General features: G+C 33.0%; 2 protein-coding genes and 1 long non-coding RNA gene across 4 annotated transcripts; 2 read left to right on the top strand and 1 right to left on the bottom strand.

Moving 5' to 3' along the window:
• Positions 1-3931: 3931 nt before the first annotated feature.
• On the bottom strand, positions 3932-5098 carry LOC106355111. Its single transcript, XM_013795120.1, has one exon. The coding sequence runs from the start codon at positions 5096-5098 to the stop codon at positions 3932-3934; it is 1167 nt and encodes a 388-aa protein (XP_013650574.1).
• A 5232-nt stretch (positions 5099-10330) lies between these two features.
• LOC106357909 (gibberellin 2-beta-dioxygenase 2) lies at positions 10331-13009 on the top strand. Of its 2 annotated transcripts, XM_048736616.1 has the most exons (4): positions 10331-11037; positions 11538-11880; positions 12209-12275; positions 12424-12731. In XM_048736616.1, the coding sequence occupies exons 1-3, from the start codon at positions 10625-10627 to the stop codon at positions 12233-12235; spliced, it is 783 nt and encodes a 260-aa protein (XP_048592573.1). In that variant the 5' UTR covers positions 10331-10624; the 3' UTR covers positions 12236-12275; positions 12424-12731. The 2 variants fall into 2 exon arrangements, with proteins under 2 accessions (XP_048592573.1, XP_013653082.1); XM_013797628.3 differs by lacking the exon at positions 12209-12275 and having other exon boundaries at positions 10335-11037; positions 12424-13009.
• A 4762-nt stretch (positions 13010-17771) lies between these two features.
• LOC125576469 lies at positions 17772-20964 on the top strand. The gene is made up of 4 exons (XR_007314832.1): positions 17772-20104; positions 20246-20495; positions 20571-20649; positions 20722-20964. It is a non-coding gene; the product is annotated as an uncharacterized LOC125576469 (long non-coding RNA).
• The last annotated feature ends 387 nt before the right edge of the window (positions 20965-21351 follow it).

The raw sequence follows: 21351 nt of genomic DNA, 5'->3' as shown, positions 1-21351 counted from the left end.
CTGAACTCTATCTGAGTACAGAGATTCCGTTCGAAACCCTGATTTAACCGTATATTTACCAGATTCCGTAAAGCTCCATCCCACTGTATCTGGTTTCCGAGATCTACTAATCGCTATACCTCGAATCAATTTCACATCATCGGGATGCATATAGGCATTCAGCAATTCTACATTCCATGAGCAATCAATTGGGTTAATGAAAAATTCCACCTTTAATGAAGGGTGTAAAAATTGAGTATTTGATTTTGGTGTTGCTGACCTCGGGCGAGGAGCGGGTATCCACGGATCTGTCCATACGGAGATGGATTGTCCTGTTCCCACTCTTTTGATTAGCCCTTTTTTAACCAGAGATCTAGCTGAACAGATGCTTCTCCATCCATAAGAGGATGAATATGATCTGTGATCGTCCAAAGGATCTGTATTCCGAAAATAACGGCCTTTAAAGACTTTTGAAAACAAACAATCTGGTTTATCTATTAACCGCCAGAATTGTTTAGCCAACAGAGCTGTATTAAAGTCTTGAAGATCTCTAAAATTCAACCCTCCCTCTTCCTTAGAAACACACACTTTATCCCAAGAGAGCCAGTGTATTCCTTTTTTATTTCCACTTCCACCCCACCAGAAATGAGAAAGGGTGCTTGTTATTTTCTTCGTAACTCCTTTTGGAAGTCTGAAACATGACATTACATGCGTTGGCATCGGTGAAGCCAATGATTTGATCAGAACTTCCTTTCCCCCTTTAGTAAGAAACCGAACAGTCCAGCCATTTACTTTATTATTAACCCGATCATTCAGGTAACCAAAAATTTGTATTTTAGATCCTCCAAGACTTTCCGGAATGCCTAAATAATTACTCATTCCCCCCCACACTGGTAATCCCCAAAATATTATGAATATCTGTTCTAATATTATCTGGGACCTTATGACCAAATTGAACCGATGATTTCTGAAAGTTAATTTGTTGGCCAGAAGCTGCCTCGTACTCTTTAAGTATTTTTAAAATTATGCCACATTCCTCCGTCGTAGCTTTACAGAAAAATAAGCTATCATCCGCAAATAAGAGATGAGAAATATTTGGACTGCCGCGTGCAATTTGCAGTCCCGTTAGTCGTTTCTCACGCTCCTCCTTTTTAATATTTGCTATGAGGGCTTCAGTACACAAGATAAATAAATATGGAGACAATGGATCACCTTGCCTTAACCCTCTCTCTGGAACAATATGCCCTTTCGGCTGCCCATTCAAGAGAACCTTATAATTAACTGAAGAGAAACATTGCATCATTAGGGTCACCCAATCACTCGAGAAACCCATCTTTAATAGTAAACGCTTGACAAAAGGCCACTGTACACGATCATAAGCCTTACTCATATCCGTCTTAATTGCTAAAGAATTACCTTTACATGCTTTATTTGTACGAAGACCATGAAACATTTCCTGAGCAATAAGAATATTATCCGAAATTAATCTTCCAGCTACAAACGCAGACTGAGTTTCCGATATCAGCTTTGGTAGCAGACCTTTTAGCCGCTGACATAATACCTTTGAAATAATCTTATACCCAACATTACATAAACTAATTGGTCTCAATTCAGTCATCCTATTGGGTCTCACCGTTTTAGGAATAAGACAAATATTCGTCATATTTAATTTGTCATCAAAAACTCCTGAAGAAAGAAAATTATTAACCATATTCACCACATCCTCTTTGATGATTGACCAGGATTGTTGATAAAAAAGTGCCGTCATTCCGTCTGTTCCGGGCGCTTTTTCTGGATGCATCATAAATAGTGCTGCTTTAACCTCCTCTTCCGTGGCCTCAGTCATAAGTTTCCGATTTTGACTATCCGTTATCGAAGTAGGAACTTCCTCTAGGAAGCTATCAAAATCTCCTGGGGATGACGTATGAAACAAATCCCTAAAATATGTTACTGCAACCTCTTCCACCTTGGACTCAGAATTAACCCAAATTCCCTCTTCATTATACAGACCAGAGATTCTATTCTGAATCCTTCTCTGTTTAGTAAGAGCATGATAAAATTTCGTATTCCGATCACCGCATGTATGCCATTTTGTTCTACTCTTCTGCTCCCAATATTGTTCCTCATCGCGATATGCTTCCTGCAATTTCCGAGAGACTTCCAGAACCTCATCATTTGTTTTGGAAAAGCATTTTGAATTTCCTCCAGCGCCTTTTGTAAATTATTTATTTTATCTTTCCCATACGGTGGATTAGCTTTTCTCCACACCGAAATCTCATGTCTACAATTGTGAATTTTCCCAACAATTCCTACATCCCCACGCCTATTGCTCGAATGCCAACCGCGAGTAATGGATTCCATTAAACCTTCTTCACCAATCCATCTTTTATCAAACCGGAACTGTCTACGAAATTTAAGTATTTTATTCTCAATAGACGCCACAATAGGTCTATGATCCGAACCTACCATTCCCAAATATTCTACATGAGAACAAGGAAATAGATTATGCCACTCATTATTTCCTAGAGCCCGATCCAACCGACACTTAACCACTTGCTTATTCCTCCGCCCACTCCAAGATAAAGTGTTACCTAAACTCGGAAAATCTACCAAACCGCAATTCTCAATCATATTGTTAAAGGAGATGAAGGTATCAGCGTGCCGCAGGACCCCTCCTTCCTTTTCATGATTTCCTGTAATCTCATTTAGGTCTCCAATTATAAACCATGGTTCATCCCGAGCTATACCAATTCGAGTTAATTTTTCCCAGACATGATCTCGTAGATTTTGATTTGGTTCTCCATAAACAAAGGATATAAAAATTTGTTTCCCTTCATATTCCGTTTCCACATCAATAATTCTGTTGGTCGATGACAGAATGGTTACCTTAAAGGAGGAATCATAGAAAAGAGCTAGACCCCCACTTCTACCTAGAGGGTCAACAGTATGAAGATGACTGTAACCAAAATGAAACTGAACCGATTGTACAAAATCAAATTGTTGCTTTGTCTCTGATAGAAAAAGAAAAGCTGGTTTATGTTTCCCCCAAATTTCCCGTAAATAACTGAAAGTCCAATGACTACCCAATCCTTGACAATTCCAACTTATAATTTTCATAATTCCACAATAATTAAGTTTGGAAACCGAAACCTCTTGAAGTATGTAGCCGTATCCAAACCGTATGGTCCCAATGAAGAAACAAAAATTATAAATATCCTCCAAAGCAAGCCAGTGCTCCCATACCAAATCCGACTCAACAATTCCAACTCCACGGTATAAACCGTAAAGACCCAATTACCATTCCAGTCTCTATCACCAATGAGAGACCAAACTATATATTGCCTCCGAGACAAGCCATCTCCCCCATGTATCTGGTAAACTGAGCATGAGCTACCCCCACAATCCTTAAAATTCCACTGAATCAGCAACCCCACGGACCATAATCTCCAAGATTCCATTTCCAAATATCTCCACAACCAAGAAACCAAAACACGGTTAAAAAATAATAAAACCAGGCCGCAGCTTACCGCCAACCTCACGTGCATATGTATTCTCCAAATTATCATACAAAGCAACTTTAAGAACTCCAAAATCCACCTCATCTCAAACCACACTAACAACGAATGAGACCTTATTCTCTCTTTGACAAAATCTTCAAAACAAATAACATAACACATTGCCAAAACCATAGGAGCCAAAACCATACAACCATGCTGATACCAAAGAGAGAGCCATATATTGAAAACCTTAAACCACATGCATGCCATTAAAAGCTCATTGATTTGACACAACCATGCCATACCACAGAGATGATCATGCAAAAGACTATAGAAACTGAAAACCATAAAAACAACACCACTAGGACAAGACTCGATTCTAAGGGATTTCATAATTGAATCCAACATTATTCAAATAAAAATAAAGATACTGCAGGCCCTTACTCAGATGAGTTCTAAGGCTTCGGCGGTGCCTTCTTAGCCTTATCGCCCTGCTTCACTCCCGCCTTTGCCAACAGCTTCTTACGTGGAGAAACAAAAGCTTGCCCCACACGCTTCTTGACACCCCCTATCATCCCCGCCTCCTGCTTCATCTCCTTCTTCTTTGCAAACTTCTCATCGGATGGGGCCACCTCCTTCTCAGAGTCCGGCATCTGGACATTCCCGTCATCGACAACATAACTCTGCACCTGATCACTCCACTTCTGATCACTCCCCTCCTGCTCATCCAGTTTCTTATCACCCAACTCCTGTTCCCCCAAACCTTGATCACCCGCATCTAAACCCTCCTCCTCGGCAAAATCCATAATCTCGCCTTGTTCCCAACCCTCTAACTCGTCCCCCTCCACCAGGAGCTCCGAATCCGACAAGATCACGCCATCAAGCATCAGGTTCGCATCATCTAGAGCATCAGAGTGCAAAGACTGCTCCTCTACCTCTTTAGCCTCCACATCAAGTGCACCTTGCTCCTGCACAGACTGAGCCGTACTCAGCACCCCAATCTCTTGCCCTGTCTCATCACTCTTGACCTCAGAAGCCGCTTCCTCAAATAGCAAAGACTTTCGCGCTTTTGAAGACCTCCCAGTCCCGGCTGTTCCACTCCCCTGAACCCCACCTGGAGCTCCCTTAAAAGCGTCAAGCATAAGCTTTGTAGGGTTCAAAGAGCGCTGCTCTTCTATCACTTGTCTTTGTTGATGTGGAAAGTCTCTCGCCTGGAGAGCCGTCCTCTTATCTCCATGTCCATGAAACCTTCTATTGAAAGAAGAGCCCTCTCCATATCCCCGTGTGAACTTCTCCTTGTAAGGATGATAAGCACCATCTTGCTTTTGATAACCATGCTTCTCCCTAGCAATCCCCTTCCCCTTATCAGTCCCTTTCACCCCTTGAGACCCTTGAGACCCTTGAGACCGACCATACTGACCTTCTCTCCGATCACCATTCTGCCTTGAAGCATTTGCAACTACCGCTTTAAAGCTTGTTGCACCTGTTCCAGTCTCTCCAGAGACAACTTCTTGTACTGAAGTTTCGCCCTTTTTGATAAGCTCCGGGCAACGCGCCTGCTCGTGCGTAAGACATAAACACTCTTTGCAGAACCCAAACAACTTCTCATATCGAAGCCCCATTGTAATCTCTACACCTTCTTGAAACTCCACCGTTACCGAGAACACCAATGGCTTAAAGCCATCAACCTCCACACGAACTCTCCCTGCAATGAGATCCACCGGTCCCTGAACCGGAATGATATTTTTAAATCAAAAGTATGTGATCTTCAAAAAGCTTATCAGTATATTAAAGATTTTGCGGAAAAAAAAAATGAACATTGCAAATTGCAATATAAAAAGCATGTTATAATATATAATCATATTATAATATCAAGTCTTACATCTATTTGCAAATTGCAGTATAAAATCATGGTATAATATATAATCGTATATATATATTTATTGACATTGTAGCTAAGTTAGGAGAAGATCCTGCATTGAGATTTAAAGTAGATATAGGACTTTAAAAATATTATCTTAAATTTTCATAGAAAGGTGCCCTGAAATGAAATTAGTTATGTCCTAATGATTGTAAGAGATGACTGCACCAATTATTTGCGATGCCACGAGAACGTGGGACTGAACAGAGTAAGGATAAGGATGGTTTTATTTGTGTACTCTTCATTTTTTGGTCTGATATTTATGTACTATTATTCATTTTATGATTTATGATAAAATAAAATAAACGTGTAAAAAGCTGGCTTTGGGCCTCTCTGATGGGTAGACGTTATTCCTCAACTTCATAATCCTTACTCTCACGACTTTCTATATTTTAGTTTAGATCGCATAATCAACCTGCACATAGAGATTAGAGGAGGCTAATTAAAACATGAAATATATATAGGTGTGAAGATTATATTGGCCGGTTTTGACGAGGATGCAATCATTTTCATCAATAAGTTTGCCACTGTTAGTTATTTTTTTCTTTCTCTTTTCTACTTTTTCTGACTATTGTTTATTGTGTTTTTTTGGTAAAGATTAGCTAGGTTTCACTCATCTAGCTTTATCTCTATGACTCTATCCAAGATCTCAAGATATCGTTTTTTTAACTCAATATAATCTAAACTTTTATATGGTCATTATGCATATCAAAAGTCAAAACAAATGATCTTATAGTACTTTCACTGCAGAAGGCCAATGCAGTTTACTAAATCCACAAAATATATTTCTAAAAATGAAAAAAAAAATATTTTGTGTTTGTTTCATGTTTTTTGACCAACCCAACAAACCTAACTTACCGAATAAAATTTTGAAAATTCGTACCATATTATATGAAAGCTTTTTTTTGAGAAAATATTATATGAAAGTTGTAGTAGAATAATTAGATGAAGTTTAATTTAATTGCTAATAGGAAATCGTAATCTTCTGAACCACAATTACTATAAATACTATAAAAAATTGCAGCTATCATGTGAATACTTCTATAGTAAATTATGATCGCATCAAAATCAAAACATAGGTAGCACATGAGTATTACACTTGAATTTATCTTCTTCTTTTTTGAAACTAAACACATGAGTTAATATTTTAAAAGCAACGTTATGTAACAATATCAATGTAACTATTTTTCTTTTGAAACGGGGGTTTCGGTTGTGTGTCAATATTTGTAAGAAAAGCAATAACACCTTTTTTTTTTTTTCTTGACATCAAACATTTACAGACTTATATTGACTCTGTAAACCAAAGTGGTAACTCTGCATCCATGTGCACGATAAAAGACGTTTGGTTTCTAGCACTGCGTGCTAAGCAATAACACCTTTAAAATCCTTTCTAAACACGTGGAATTACATTACCGTTCGTTAAACAAAGAAACCGTATTCTCGAAGAGGCAAATACTGTAAACCTATTAATTCCTAAACCTATTAGAATTGTATTTGCCTCATCGACCATACGGTTTCAGAGTGCTAGATTTGATTGTCAATACCAGTTTCGGATGATAGTCTGATGTAAACTTGTAACTTTTTGAGCTCAAGTCCCTAAAACAGTAAACCTATTAATTCCCAAACCTATTAGAATATTAACATTCACTTAGAGCTCTCAATAAGAATCTCTTAGAGAAGTTCTCAGAAACAAATAAAAATATTACGAAAGATAAAAAGAAAAAAGAAAATGAAGAAAATTTGAGATAGGTATCTCATTGTAAATACTCAACAATAAAAATTTGAGATATTTATTCCACATGTCACTCTATAACCGAATTAGCTTTTCATTTCATTTAAAGTTTAATCAAATAATTAAATTGTCAAAACTATTAGTATTTTATATGGATGGATAAACTTTTGAGAGTATCTAACCATTGTGGATTCTCTTAGCTATTATAAAAGCAAAGATATTAAATAGAGTAAGCAAATTAGTAAAGTTGGCTTAGAGAATCTCCAAAAAAAAATACTCTATTTTTAAGTTTCTAAAATTTTATATTTGAATTTTAAAATTGTTTTTCTCCAAAAGAAAAATTTCAAACTTAACTTCAAAATTATTTAAATCTCATAATATGATCTTTATTTTTTCATAATTAATTTAATTTATAAAAAAATTATAAATAAATAGTTACAATAGTATTAATTAATAAAATTTTAAAATAAATATGAAATTTGTACATAGAGTTACATAATTGAATATTAAACTATAAGCAAAATATCACATTATTCCATAAAACTATTTCTGTAATGTCCTCATATATAATCAACTAATGCATTTCTAAATCTAGTTTTAAAATTTTTTAATCTTATTTAATTTTTTTCTTTAGTTTTATGTGTAAAACTTAAATTTATAGAAACAAATTTGAAAATTTATGAGATATAAAATTTAAAGATTAAAATGATAAATAACAAAATATTTAATAATTATAAATATGATGTATAATTGTAAAGATTAATTATAAATATAAATACGAAACTTCAAATTTAAAGTATTGAAATTTTTTAAAACAAAAAACTTCATCTTTAAAGCAATAAGTGGTAAGGTGTAAGCACTTTTGTTGTTTTAAATTAAAAAAAGCAAGAAAATGTTTAGTAAAACATCAAAATAGAGGAAGAAGCTAACTCTATTAACTCTCTAATCTTTATACAGAAAGTTGATTTTTTTCTTTTACAAGTGGCATGGAGTTTTCCAACGCGTGTCATCTATGTTTTTTTTACATTTTAAGTTTTCTTCTTTTTGATTATTGCAATTTGGCTAAATATTTTCTATTTGTATGCTATCTAATTCTTTTCACACTAATTATTATCGTATGAAATTTGATAATCTATTTTATTATTTATTAAATTCAACATGAATAAAAAATAAATAAAATAATAGAAATAGATTTTACTTATTTAATTTATTCACAGTTAAAATAACATAAATTTTTATTATTTTATACCATATTCTATTAGTTAATTTGCAAATTATATATTTATTTAATTATTAAAAATATAAAATGACCAAAAGAATGACAACCCATGTTATAATGAAGATGGCCAAATGCAATTGTTTTTTTTTTCTATCGTATGATTCTTAGTCACCGCCTAATTTATAACTCTGTTTTCCAAACTTTTTTGTTGCTATATAGAAGGATGTTAAAAAAAATCATTTATAGAAGACTTTCCTTGGTTTTTGTCTTTCATATATCGAAGTAAATTGCTCTTTTTTGTTAGAGTATCTCCAAAAGAAACTCTATAACTTCAAATATGGAATTTTTTGTTCTCTAAAAAGAAACTTCAAAACTTCAAATTTGATGTTTTAAAGAGTGAAACTCTATATTTGAAGTTTCACTACTCAAAATTTCAAATTTGAAGTTTCATATTTTTATTTACATTTTGGTCCCTATAATCACACATAATCTTTATGATTCATAAATATTTTCTTGTTTATTGTTTTAATCCTTAAAAAATTATATCTCATATATATTTTAATATTTGTTTACATATTTTAAATTTTACACATAAAATTAAATATAAATTTAAAATAAGATTTAAAATATTTTAAATTAGATTTAGACAGCAATAATATACAAAAGAAACTCAACAAAGAAGATTTTTAAAATTACATGAAGACATAACTATTACACAAATTTAAATATTACAACAACATTAATAGTCATATAAGAAATTATTGTTGTTGTTTTTGATGTATTTTTGTTGTTGTTTTTGATGTATTTTTCGTACAATTCTAAATTGTTCAATATAGAATATATTCACGACTATTAATATCATCAAAAAGAAATTAGTCTTTTAGCAATATTTTATGTTTCTCTTTTACTTTCTTTTTCCGATCTTATGTATTTACAAGTATCAGTATCACCCGATTTCAATAACTTTTAGCTCGTAATTTACAAAATAAAAATGAGGAGAACCTTTTTACTTCGAAATGCACTAATATATCATATATGCATTACGCAAATCATTTTATGGAATAATATTGTATTTTGTTTGAAGTTTAATATTAATTAAGTTATTTTTATTTAAATTTTTTATAGAATATTTTATTTATTAATATTATTGTAATATGTTTATATATGTGCTACTTATTTACAAAAGTTTTATGAATTTTAATTAGTTATGACAAATATAATGTCAATATTATAAAATATAAATAGTTTTGAAGTTAAGTTTAAAGTTTTGCTTTTGGAGAAAAACACCTTTAAACTTCAAATATAGAGTTTTAGAAACTTCAAAATAGAGTTTCTTTTTGGAGATGCTCTTAATGCTACTGGACACATTCTTTTTTTTTTCTATATTTTGTCACATCATTTCTGAAGGAAAACATAAAACTGGAAGTTAAACAAGAAACTGTATAGTGTTCCAAAAAACAAAGAAACTATATATTTGGAGAATAAGTTGATTTTGAATTTCATCTTAACTAATAGTATCTAATAAAAAATATATTTTGAAAATTCTTCTGCCCCTGGTCATATTCTTTTAAGGGTTTGGTCAAAATATATTCTTCTGAAAATTATAAAAATGGGAAATAATTAAATAATCTGAAGAAAATTAAACATTGTTCGCTCTGAAATTTAATTAGTAAAAAGGTATATTCTTACATATATAAAAATACAGCTTTCACTTACATAAACCATGACTTTATACTATAATTTGAAATCGTGAAACTGTTGAACTTTTGAAGTCAATAATTAATTAAGGAAACTACGACCCGTGATTCTTTTTTTTCTTTTTCTAACATTCTTTACTTTTCTTTATTTGTCAACAATCCATACGCGTGATTAGTCAAAAGTAACCATACCAATGCCATTTTCTCACTGTGCCAACTTCGATTTCATAAACCCAAATTAGAAAATAAAAACAAAAAGGTTTCCACGCTGTATTTCCATGTGTGCGAAGATGGCACAGTGAGAAGAATAAAGACTCGACATGCAAAAATAAAATAAAAAACTATACAATATGCAGTAATAAAAATGTTAATAGTATATTAGTAACACTTTAATATATAAAAAAAAAAAGCTTTTTCCCGTCCCACACAAACGACTCTCTATAAATGCCAATCAAAATAGCTTCCTTCCTCCATAGTTCCTAAACCATAACAACTACTTCTCTCTTCAACCTTTGCTTCAATCTCCAACAACTTTCTTTTCTACAATCTACAACAAAAGCTAACCAAAATAAACCAAACATGGTGGTTTTATCACGGCCAGTCGCTTTAGATAATCACATATCAGTAATCCCAGCATACAAGCCAGCTCCGGTTCTCACATCCCATTCAATCCCCGTCGTGGACCTAACCCACCCAGAAGCCAAAACCCTTATCGTGAAAGCTTGTGAGGAGTTTGGTTTCTTCAAGGTTGTCAACCACGGAGTGTGCCCTGACCTCATGACCCGGTTAGAGCAGGAAGCTGTCGGCTTCTTCGCCTTGCCTCAGTCTCTCAAAAACCAGGCCGGTCCACCTGAACCGTACGGTTATGGTAGTAAACGGATTGGACCAAACGGTGACGTGGGGTGGATTGAGTATATCCTCCTCAATGCTAACCCTGAGCTCTCGTCACCCAAAACCTCTGCCGTTTTCAGTCAAAGCCCACTAATTTTCCGGTAAGCTTTTACCTTCATCTTCCTTATGCAGATATTTTTGCAAACACATTATATCACTCCTTTTCTTTATATAAAAAAAACAGAGCAGTAGCCTTTTTGTTTTCGCCTTTTTAGAGTTTCAGCGATATTCAATGTTTCTAGAAACAAGTGCGAAAGTGACAAATCATTGGACCACCAAAAAGATTTCAAGACTGAGTTACCGTATCCAATTTTACTAAGTGGATAAGTTTCTATTTCTTATCCAGTTAAAGTACAAACAGAGGACTCTGTTTTCATATTCCTCTGTTTTGTCCTCTTTGTCCCTTAAGAAGCAACGAGAAAGTAACAACCTTTCTTGCTTAAGGACATTCCACTGCATTTTCCATTTGAAACCCATAAAATTCTCTGAAAAAAAAATATATGAAAAGCAGTCATCTGCTCTCCTTATGAGTAGAAACAGAGCACTCTGTTTATATCTTTCAAAACGAAGAATCTGACCATTGTGAGTGAAAAAAAAACAGTGAGGCAGTGGAGGAATACATGAAAGAGGTGAAGGAAGTGTCGTGCAAAGTGTTGGAGATGATAACTGAAGGATTGGGGATAGAGCCAAGGGACAGTCTGAGTAAGATGGTGAGAGATGAGAAGAGTGACTCGTGCCTGAGACTGAACCACTATCCGACGGCGGAGGAAGAGGCGGAGAAGATGGTGAAGTTAGGGTTTGGGGAACACACAGACCCACAGATCATCTCAGTGCTAAGGTCCAATAACGCAGCGGGTCTTCAAATCTGTATGAAAGATGGAAGCTGGGTCGCTGTCCCTCCTGATCACTCTTCTTTCTTCATTAATGTTGGAGATGCTCTTCAGGTACGTACCTTTTTTACTCTTTTGTTTAAATTTTTACGAAAAAGAGAAATTACTTAAGATTTGATAGTTGTGTTTGAGACATTCCTGCAGTTTAACCGGGCTGGTCAAAACTCATTAAAGTATTTTCAGTAGTGTGTTTGCAAAAAAAAAAAACAAATTAGTGTGTTCTCTTATATACGAAACCCTTTTTAACCTAAATGGGTAATTTGGTAGATCAAGATCAGTGTGAATGAATGGTAGACCAAAATTCTCACATGCTATTTCTTCTCGTCTCTTCTTGTTATTTATAGAGAATAAATATATAAGAAAATCTAGTTCCTTTTCTTAGGTGTACGTCTACAGAATCTATGGATAGAGTGATCTCACGTGACAATTTCTATTTACATGATGGTGATGTATGCATTTAATCTTTTATAATTTCCATTTCAAAAAAAAAAGTCTTTTTAAAGTAATGTATACGATGTGTGTGTGTTCTTAATTTTATCCTAATTTTGACTCCTACAACATTTTCAAAGTGTAAGCTGATACAATCGATGATTGCAGGTTATGACAAACGGAAGGTTCAAGAGTCTAAAACACAGAGTATTAGCTGATACAAGGAAATCGAGAGTCTCGATGATATATTTTGGAGGACCGACACTGAGTCAGAAGATCACGCCATTGCCATCTCTTGTCCCTAAGCAAGAGGATTGGCTTTACAAAGAATTCACTTGGTCTCAGTACAAATCTTCTGCTTACAAGTCTAAGCTTGGTGATTATAGGCTTGGTCTCTTTGAGAGACAACCTCTTCTCACTCATAGGTCTAATGTATGAGACTAGTCATGATGATCCTTATCATCCTTTGTATGATAGAAAAAAGTCATAATTACAAAAGAAGAAAATGGATAGTGTTTTGGATTAGTTTTTATTTCTGGCATGTTTTTTTTTTCCGTTAGGCACAAAAGCAGTAGGCTTTGCCTTGAGTTTGACCCGACCAATCTTATCTTTTGTATTCCCTCGTTTCCATTTCTTTTTGCCTTATTTGTCTGGCTTATTTGATTTTGTTTTTCCATTTCCCACTTCAATTTGGCTATGTTTTTTACTTTGGTGTTCAATTATAAGAGAACTTCTAATGGTGTTTAATTTTTCACTTCCTGCATCATTTTTATTATGATAGTACTTCATTTTTTTTCTTCATTTCTTCAAAATTTTTAAAATTGAACTTATTTTTCATCAAATTTAAAAAACACTGTTTATTTTTTTTTCAATTTTTAAAGATGAAATTTTTTAGTTACAAACTAATCCTTAACTTTAACTTCTTGTTATTTTGCACATAAATAAATTATACGTTTTAGTGTCACACAATTAATTTCATCTAATTAGATGTTACTAATGAAGAACATGAATATATTAATCTTCAAAAATTTCTATGTTTGATTTAGAAGAGTTTAAAATAAAATAAACTTCTTTTTTTTTGAATACTTTGTTTAATCACGTACAAAATATCTCTATTTGGTTTTTCTTTATGAAATATAATATTTATTTATTATTTATGCTATGTGTAATAGTGATATCATATAATAACGTTTAAATTATAATAAATAGTAGAGAAAAAGACCAAAATAGCACTAAATCAAGTTTTTGTTCCCAAACTAGCACTCAAAGTCAAAAGTCACAAAAGTAGCACTCAAGGGATGGGGTTTAGGGTTTAGAATTTAGGGTTTAGGGTTTAGAATTTAGGGTTTAGGGTTTAGAGTTTAGGTTTTAGGGTTTAGAGTTGAGAAGTGAGGTTTTGGGGATAAGATTTCAAATTTTGAAAAATAAAAAATTTAAATTTTTCAAAAGATAAAATGCTATTTTGGTCATTTTAATTTTTGAGTGCTATTTTTGTGATATAAACTTAGAAATGTGCTATTTCGGAGATTTGCCCTAAATAGTAACTATGTCAGATTACTATTGAAATAAGATATCTGGGTAAATTATTAAATTTGAAAATATATATGATATTATTAATTGCTAATTATAAATGGTAATATAATATATTTAGAATATTCCATTTTTAAGAAAAATGAAGTAAACAGTTGGAAAACATGTTGTTTCATTCTCTTAAGAAGATCAAATTTTGAAGAAAAAAATATTGAAAATGCTCTAACAAATGAGTTCATATAATTAAATTTACATTAAAAACAAAATAATAGAAGTGTTCCACTTTCAATACAGCTAATCGCATGGTCTTCTCTCTCTAAAAGTTTCTCCGCCTTCTCTCTACAGCTTCGTCAGTCTGAATCGCGTTTTCCGGCCAACGGTGTGGGCTTTCTCAGCCACCGTTGGTCGGGTTTGTACTCTTTTATTGTTCATGTCACCTTGCATGTCCTTTTGTCTTTGATCAAAGCTATTCTGTTGGGTTTTTCTAGATCTAGATCCAATGTTTTGTTGGAGAGATTAGAGATTTGACGGTGTTGGCTTGTTTGGTTCTGATTCTTTTGATCTGATTCAGCCTCCTTCTTCCGATCAATGCTCTTTCTCTTCGTTTCTCGCCGATGACCTTAGGGGGTCTTGATCTAAGGCTTCTCTGTTCTTGGTCTGCATGTGTGTTTATGGTCACTTCTTCTAGTGATTTTACCAAGGTATTGAAGGATGTGCTTATCCTTGTTCTCGATCGCTACGGGTCTGATTCTGGTGGTGTTTAGAAATCCCGGCTTGTCTTCAAGGATTTGGGGCTTCGGCTCGTTCTGCACCTTGACGTGGAGGTTTGAATGGTAAAGGTTTAGTCTTCTTCCTCCTGGGTTATGTCTTTGCAAGTTCTTGTGGCTCGTCTGATGTTCGTCGTCGGAGCAGTATAAAGAGATGCATACTCTCCCTGAATAAAGTTCGTCATTGGGTGTGCGCTTATGTCTTCCTTCTGCCTTGGTATTCTCTCTTGTTTGAATGTGTTTTCCTGATTCGATCTAGACTAATCTGTCAGTTTATGCTTTGATCCTTGTTCATAATGGTTTGTCTTAGGGCCTGACTGGTTCAAACGCAGCGGTTGCGGTTGCGGTTGTGGGAGTTTGTGGATGCGGGCGGTTGCGGTTTCTAGCGGTTTTAAGAGATTTGTACGACTGGTACTACGGTTAAAAATTGGTGCGTTTGCGGGTGACTTATGACTGGTTAACTACCAAATGCGGTAACAGTCAAATAATAAATTAACAATATTTACATTTAATATAATTATAAAAATATCAAAAAACTCAGAAAATTATAATACATATAAAATTTATATTTAGAAAGTTATAATTTTAATTTTTAAAAATTTATTGAAATTGTTTTTATTATAAAATTTTATAATATTAATTAAAATATAATAGATATATTTTAATATTTTCATAATTTCAATTTTAAAATTTTTATTAAATATTTTTACTTTTGTATATATATTGTTTTAAAAAAAAAGAAAAAAAATTTATCCTCCCGCAACCGCCCGCAACCGCAAACGCTAGCTGGAGCCAGCTTTTGAATTTATGAGATTCGGAGCGGTTTGAAGCGGTTTAGAGCGATTTGAGTGATTGTTGCAAACCGCCGACAACCGTTACCAACCGCAAAAGCTGCATTTGCGGGTGGTAGCGGGAAAACTAGTCGCCCCCTTAATCTCCGGAGAATTTGTTCAATTCTGCCGGCTTAAGTTTCCAGAGGAAGGCTTTGTTTCCTGCTGGCTTTAGTTTCTAGGGGTTGAATCATGTAACTCGCTAGCTATGTCTCTTCTCCCTGTATTACTCTTTCTTGTTTAATGAAATCCTTCAGCGTGAAAAAAAAAAAGAAGTGTTCCACTTTATGTATGTGCTCACCGTATCCTCATGCAATGATAGAATATATATATATATATATTGGCAAAGGATTTAAGAGATTATAATATATTTCTCTTTGCATTTCTATTTTATGACTTCTCGTCCTTAAACACATGGAATAGAGCTTCGTTTTAAGACCATCTCCAATGGTTTCCCTCATTTTTTCTTTCAAAATGATGTAAACTTAAAATGAGGTTGTGATTTGCTCCAATGGTTTTCCTCATTTTCTCCCTCAATTTTTATTATATTCATTTTTCAACTTTTTATTTATTGCAAATAACACTTTTTATTTTATAAGATTTTAGACTATACTCATTTATTTTTAAATTCTACAATTTAACCAAACTTTAACTTATAAAAAAACAAATATTTATTACACTAATAAAGTTACATAACAACATACAAAATAATAGTAGAATTTTACTTAAACAGTACTATTATTATATTTTTCCACTTTGTATTAGTTATGTATCTCGATGGTATTGTTTTCTATTTTATTTTCTTTTAATTATATATTATAATCTATAAAATTATAAGTTTTATTTTAATAACTAATTATTAGTAATTATATTTTAAAAAGTTTAATCAGTATATACATACTGGATATAAAGTTATAAAAATTATGTTTAATGTTAATGTTTTGTTTATGCATAAAATAAAGATTGTCAAAAGTAAAAGACTATTATGTAAATAAAAAAAACTTGACATCAAAATGAGGATGTGAACAATATTCCCTCAATTTGAGGGAACACTATTCACATCCTCATTTTTTCCCTCAAAATGAAGTACTATTGGAGATGGATTTCCTTCATTTTTTGATGTTTTTCCTCATTTTGATGCACCATTGGAGATGCTCTAAACATTTAAAAGAAAATAAAATTGTGCTGACGCCAAAGCAAATATACCCCCATCTTATTCCTAGCGTTTTTTTCATTTTTGATTTATGTCATCAACTTTTACTACCTAAACATAAACATAGGTGGTTTTACCAACTACTATTTTCTTTTACAACGGTTATATACCACCATTCATGTTGTTACTATATAATTTAATTGTCAACGCTGGTATATGCTAGGTAATATGGAAGCTTCACGAACATCTGGTTCCGAAGTCCGAAGCATCCTCTTCCCACTTCAGAACCGGAATCAAAATCGAAAGTCTATGAAAATTTTCAGAATCTAGTTTTTAAAATTATCTTTTAAAAAACATGTTGGAATAAGTTTCTGTTTTGGAACTATATTTATGTTTTAAAAACTCAATGTCATAAATAAATAAATAATATTATATTTTCATTTTACATAAAATCTAAAAAACTAGTAGTATTAGAATAGAAAAATGAAAATATTAAAACTACAAGTTATCTCAGTGTACAATATTTATAATAGATCTTGCACACACCCATATATATATATATATATATATATATATATATAGTGTGTCAATTATTTGTGAGATAAAAAATAATTAATTTGATTAATTGCATAATATATTATTATAAACTTAAGTTGACAGTATTTCCACATTTATAATATGAAGAAAACTTAGTGGATATATTAATAAGTGATAGTTCTTTATTTGAATCATATAATTTTTATCATATGTTCTAAAAAAATTTCTTCTATTTTTAATATATATGTATATACATAGAAATATGTTTCCAACATGTACTCACTTTCTATTTTTCTTTTTTAATTATGTTTTTGTGCTTCTATATGATTTTGTTTTCTTACCCGCTTTCAGTTTCATGTAACATTGGTTATATGTTCTCTTTATTAATTTATATTGTTTAATGTCGTATGTCATTAGTAAAACGATGCGTCTTATACAGGGGTGTCCCTGAGATGTTGAGGGTCTAAAACAATTTAATAAAAATTAAAATAAAAATTAACAAATTTAGGTGCTTTTTTCCATGTAATTTTTTTAAAAAGTTTGGAAGTCCTATGCCAATGTTTTATTTCGCTATGCTCAGGATGGATCGCCCTGGTCTTATAACATGTTAAGACCGTAATGTCTTATAGCACGTGAAGCTGGTATGTACAGAATAGTTTCAAGGATCGAATTCATAATTGCATGCTTTTTTCTTAACCATATTTATCTACACGTGGATAGCTAAACGTGTCCAGAAACTTGTGCTCAAGTCTTCTGGTCAATAACCATCAGATTTCTCATGTACAGATTTAATACTTATCCTTTATTTTAGCCTGCTTTATTTAGTTCGAAAATGCGTGTGTATGTGTGTATTTTTTTTTGCTTCCCTACTGTCTAAATAACATCTTTAGGTAAACTCTGTTTGTCCAATTTTCCTCGCAAATTTATAACAAATTAAAGATTTTATAATGCATATGATTATGGATCTGATCCGTAAACAAGATAGGAATATATTATAGCACTAAAAGTAAAAGATGACTGTAACGATATTAAAGTGATGGTATATAAGAATAACATTTTTAGTCATTGGATATGATTATTAATAGGGAGCAGTATAAAAAATACAATACAAAGGTTGATAAAACTAATAATATCAAAATGATGTATACAACTTCTTATCGCCAACCAAGACGCGTTGATCCAAGTGGTAAACAAATTATGGCTGGAATTATCACCATCTGAGTTCAATTCGTACTGAAAAAAACTATTTACAATCAGAACTGGTCCTTTTTAAGGCTTCAAGCAAAAATAAAATTTATAGCTGTTTTGTATATCTTTACAAAAAAAAAAGGTTTATAAATTACACAATAGAACAAAAATTTAAATGTCACTAGACCAAAGGAACATTTATCATTTTGTGGCCAAAATATTTATTATAAAATTGGTGGTTGGAAGCGAGTGCTTGATTGGTGTGGTGTCAAGACCGACACTTGGATTTACGGTAAAGAGGTAAACATTTTTTTACACCAAAAAATAACTTCTTACTGCCATCGTCGATTGACAAAATTTCACCTAGATAGTAAAATTTACCATTCAAGACCTATATTAGATTAGAAACGAATGCTATACAAAATCATTAGTGAGTAAGATCTTTGTATTAAGCCAAAACATTGTTTTAAGACCACTAACGCGAGGGAGTACTGCTAGTAGGGAAATCATGGCGACTACATGAGTGCGAACATGTATTTGAATTTGTCGAGACAATTTAAAGATTTAGTAAGACGATTAAGATTTTTTGTTCTGAAAAGGAAACAAGAGGTGTTTTAAATTGAAATAATTGGGGAAAGTTAAGTGGTGACCACATAGAAAAAGGTGAGACAAGTACTCTGGTTCTTACAGCTTTTAGAGCTGTACGAAACAAAACAGAACTGTTCAGTTACTGTCGTCCTGTCGTTGGTTATGACTTTCATTTAGGCACCAATACCCATTTTCATTTCACTTTTCCTTCATTACGCATTTACACCAAAGTATATCTTAATTTCTTTATATAACTTATAAAGTAGTCATATACTCATATCTACATAAGTTGTAGTTTATTTTGCAGTTTAGTCTATGTTCTGAAGAAGTTTAGTTAGAACAAGTTTTCAAAACCATTGAAGATATCATTTGTTAATTTCGCAATGAAATATTACAAACGTATAGGGTCGTTTTAAATTAATTTACAGGAAGCATTAAATCTATTGTGAAAACGGTTCTGGTCGTCTCTGGTAACACTTTCAGGTAGTGAATTAAAATATCACAGGCGATACATATCTATATATCCCACTATATAAAAGAAGCTAAATTCTAGCTTCCTAAGACTATCCACATGGGCAAAATAATCAGGACCAACCAATATGCCAGGTCATAACGAAATGGGCTTGAAATTAAAAAAAAACGAAATCATCATGGCCCAGTCCATAGCCTCATCTCCCTGCCTCTCTTCATATGTATTTTGTATCACAGCCCATTAAGCCCAACTCCCAGACAAATCCAGATACGCTCTTACAGTTCGGGTTATATCGCCCCTTCCTCTGAAATCATCATCCCTAACCCTAAGCGGCGTCTCGCTCTGTTTCGCGATTCTCTTCCTCTCCCCCAACTCATCCCCCATAACGCCTCCGATGAGAGTGATGGTACTTCAATGTGCTCTCATAAATCCTCCATTCATGATCCCCACAGACCTTCCACATACCCTCTCCGTATCCATACCCGTACCTCAGATCTTAAAATCCAAACCCTCAAATGTTAATTAAATGTTTAAACTTACTTAATATTTTAAAACAAAAAAAAACTGATATTAAATTATTTGACATCTTATTATGGAAATTCACATATATTAAAACAAGGAAAGTCATAGTCTCGAATTATTTGACATCTTATTAGTTTTTATTTGTTATAATCATAACTTAATTTATTAGTAATATTTTTCTTACCAATATCAGAGTCATCAAGTTCGAACACAACGAAACGTAAACGCGGACGTCCACTAGGAGTACAGAATAAAGTGAAAGGTATACACAAAATTAAATCACTTAATCCAGCAATGTTCTATATTTTTCAATTATTAAAAGCCCAAATATAATAGAGACATGTTTCGACTACTTGCTCCAACAAAATAATTTCATTTACTTATTCTACTTATTCCCGAACAGCTCCATCTGCGGCAATTTCCAATCAGGCTATGTTACGCAATGACAATTAACAAAAGTCAGGGTCAAAGTTTGAAATGTGTCGTACTGTATTTGTCACAGCCCGTTTTCACCCATGGACAGTTCTATGTTGGTCTTTCCTGAGTTACTACCAAGTCAGGCCTCAAAATTATACAAGGAAAGGATCAAAAGATAGGAAGGGTTAAAAACATTGTCTACAAATAAATATACAACGGTCTATCGCACCTACCAGGTAATCCAATATTATTTGCAACCCAATACACAACATTATACAAAAATACTAAATTATTTTCTCTCTCTCCTCCAGAATCACGATCCGATGATCACCCAGAGCAGACTTCCCGGAATCTTAAACAACTTTCTATACCATAAGATGCAAACTACCAGTAAGTCTGCCCACCCGAAACTCTTCAAACTCAATAATTAAGATGTACTAACAAAATTGTTTTTATCTATAGGTCCGCCCGCAATAGAAAGTGGCTGCTCTACAAGATCATTCATAATATACCTCACAGACATCGTTTACGTCTTATCTTATTTTAATTCTTTTTCGTTATCTACTGGATTCTATTCCCTTTGGACAATTACTTATTTCTACTGTCAAACTATTTTGTTTCTACGTCTTCACATCCAAAAAAACAAAACTTAACTCACACTTTCAAAAAACTAAAACTCCAAATTTTAATAAAACATTACTTTAATTACATATGTAATCCGCGCGAAGCGCGGACACCGGCTCTAGTATTAATAAAGTTGCCCAGAAACTCTCCTTAGAGTGCCACCTCAGCACACCATCTTCCTTTTGCCGCCACGTGTCGAAGAGGGAGGAGCTTCACTTTTTTCTTACGGGAGAGTTTGGTTTGCTGGGAGAGTTTGGTTTTTTTTGGGCTTTAGTTTGAAAGAAGAAAAATCCAATCCAGTGTTCATGCTGCTATGTTTACGTTTACTTGTGTTTACGTATCCTATTATGTTGTTTCTCTTTTTTTCTTAATCAGCTTCTTATTTTGCATTATGTTTTAATAATATCTATGTGAGGTTTTCTTTCTTACTATCATCATTTTATAATAATAGCATTACATTGTCCCTTA

Source organism: Brassica napus, chromosome A7 (genome assembly GCF_020379485.1).
Source record: "Brassica napus cultivar Da-Ae chromosome A7, Da-Ae, whole genome shotgun sequence".
In the NCBI taxonomy this organism is placed as follows: Eukaryota; Viridiplantae; Streptophyta; class Magnoliopsida; order Brassicales; family Brassicaceae; genus Brassica; species Brassica napus.
This window is presented reverse-complemented; position numbering and strand designations above follow the sequence as displayed.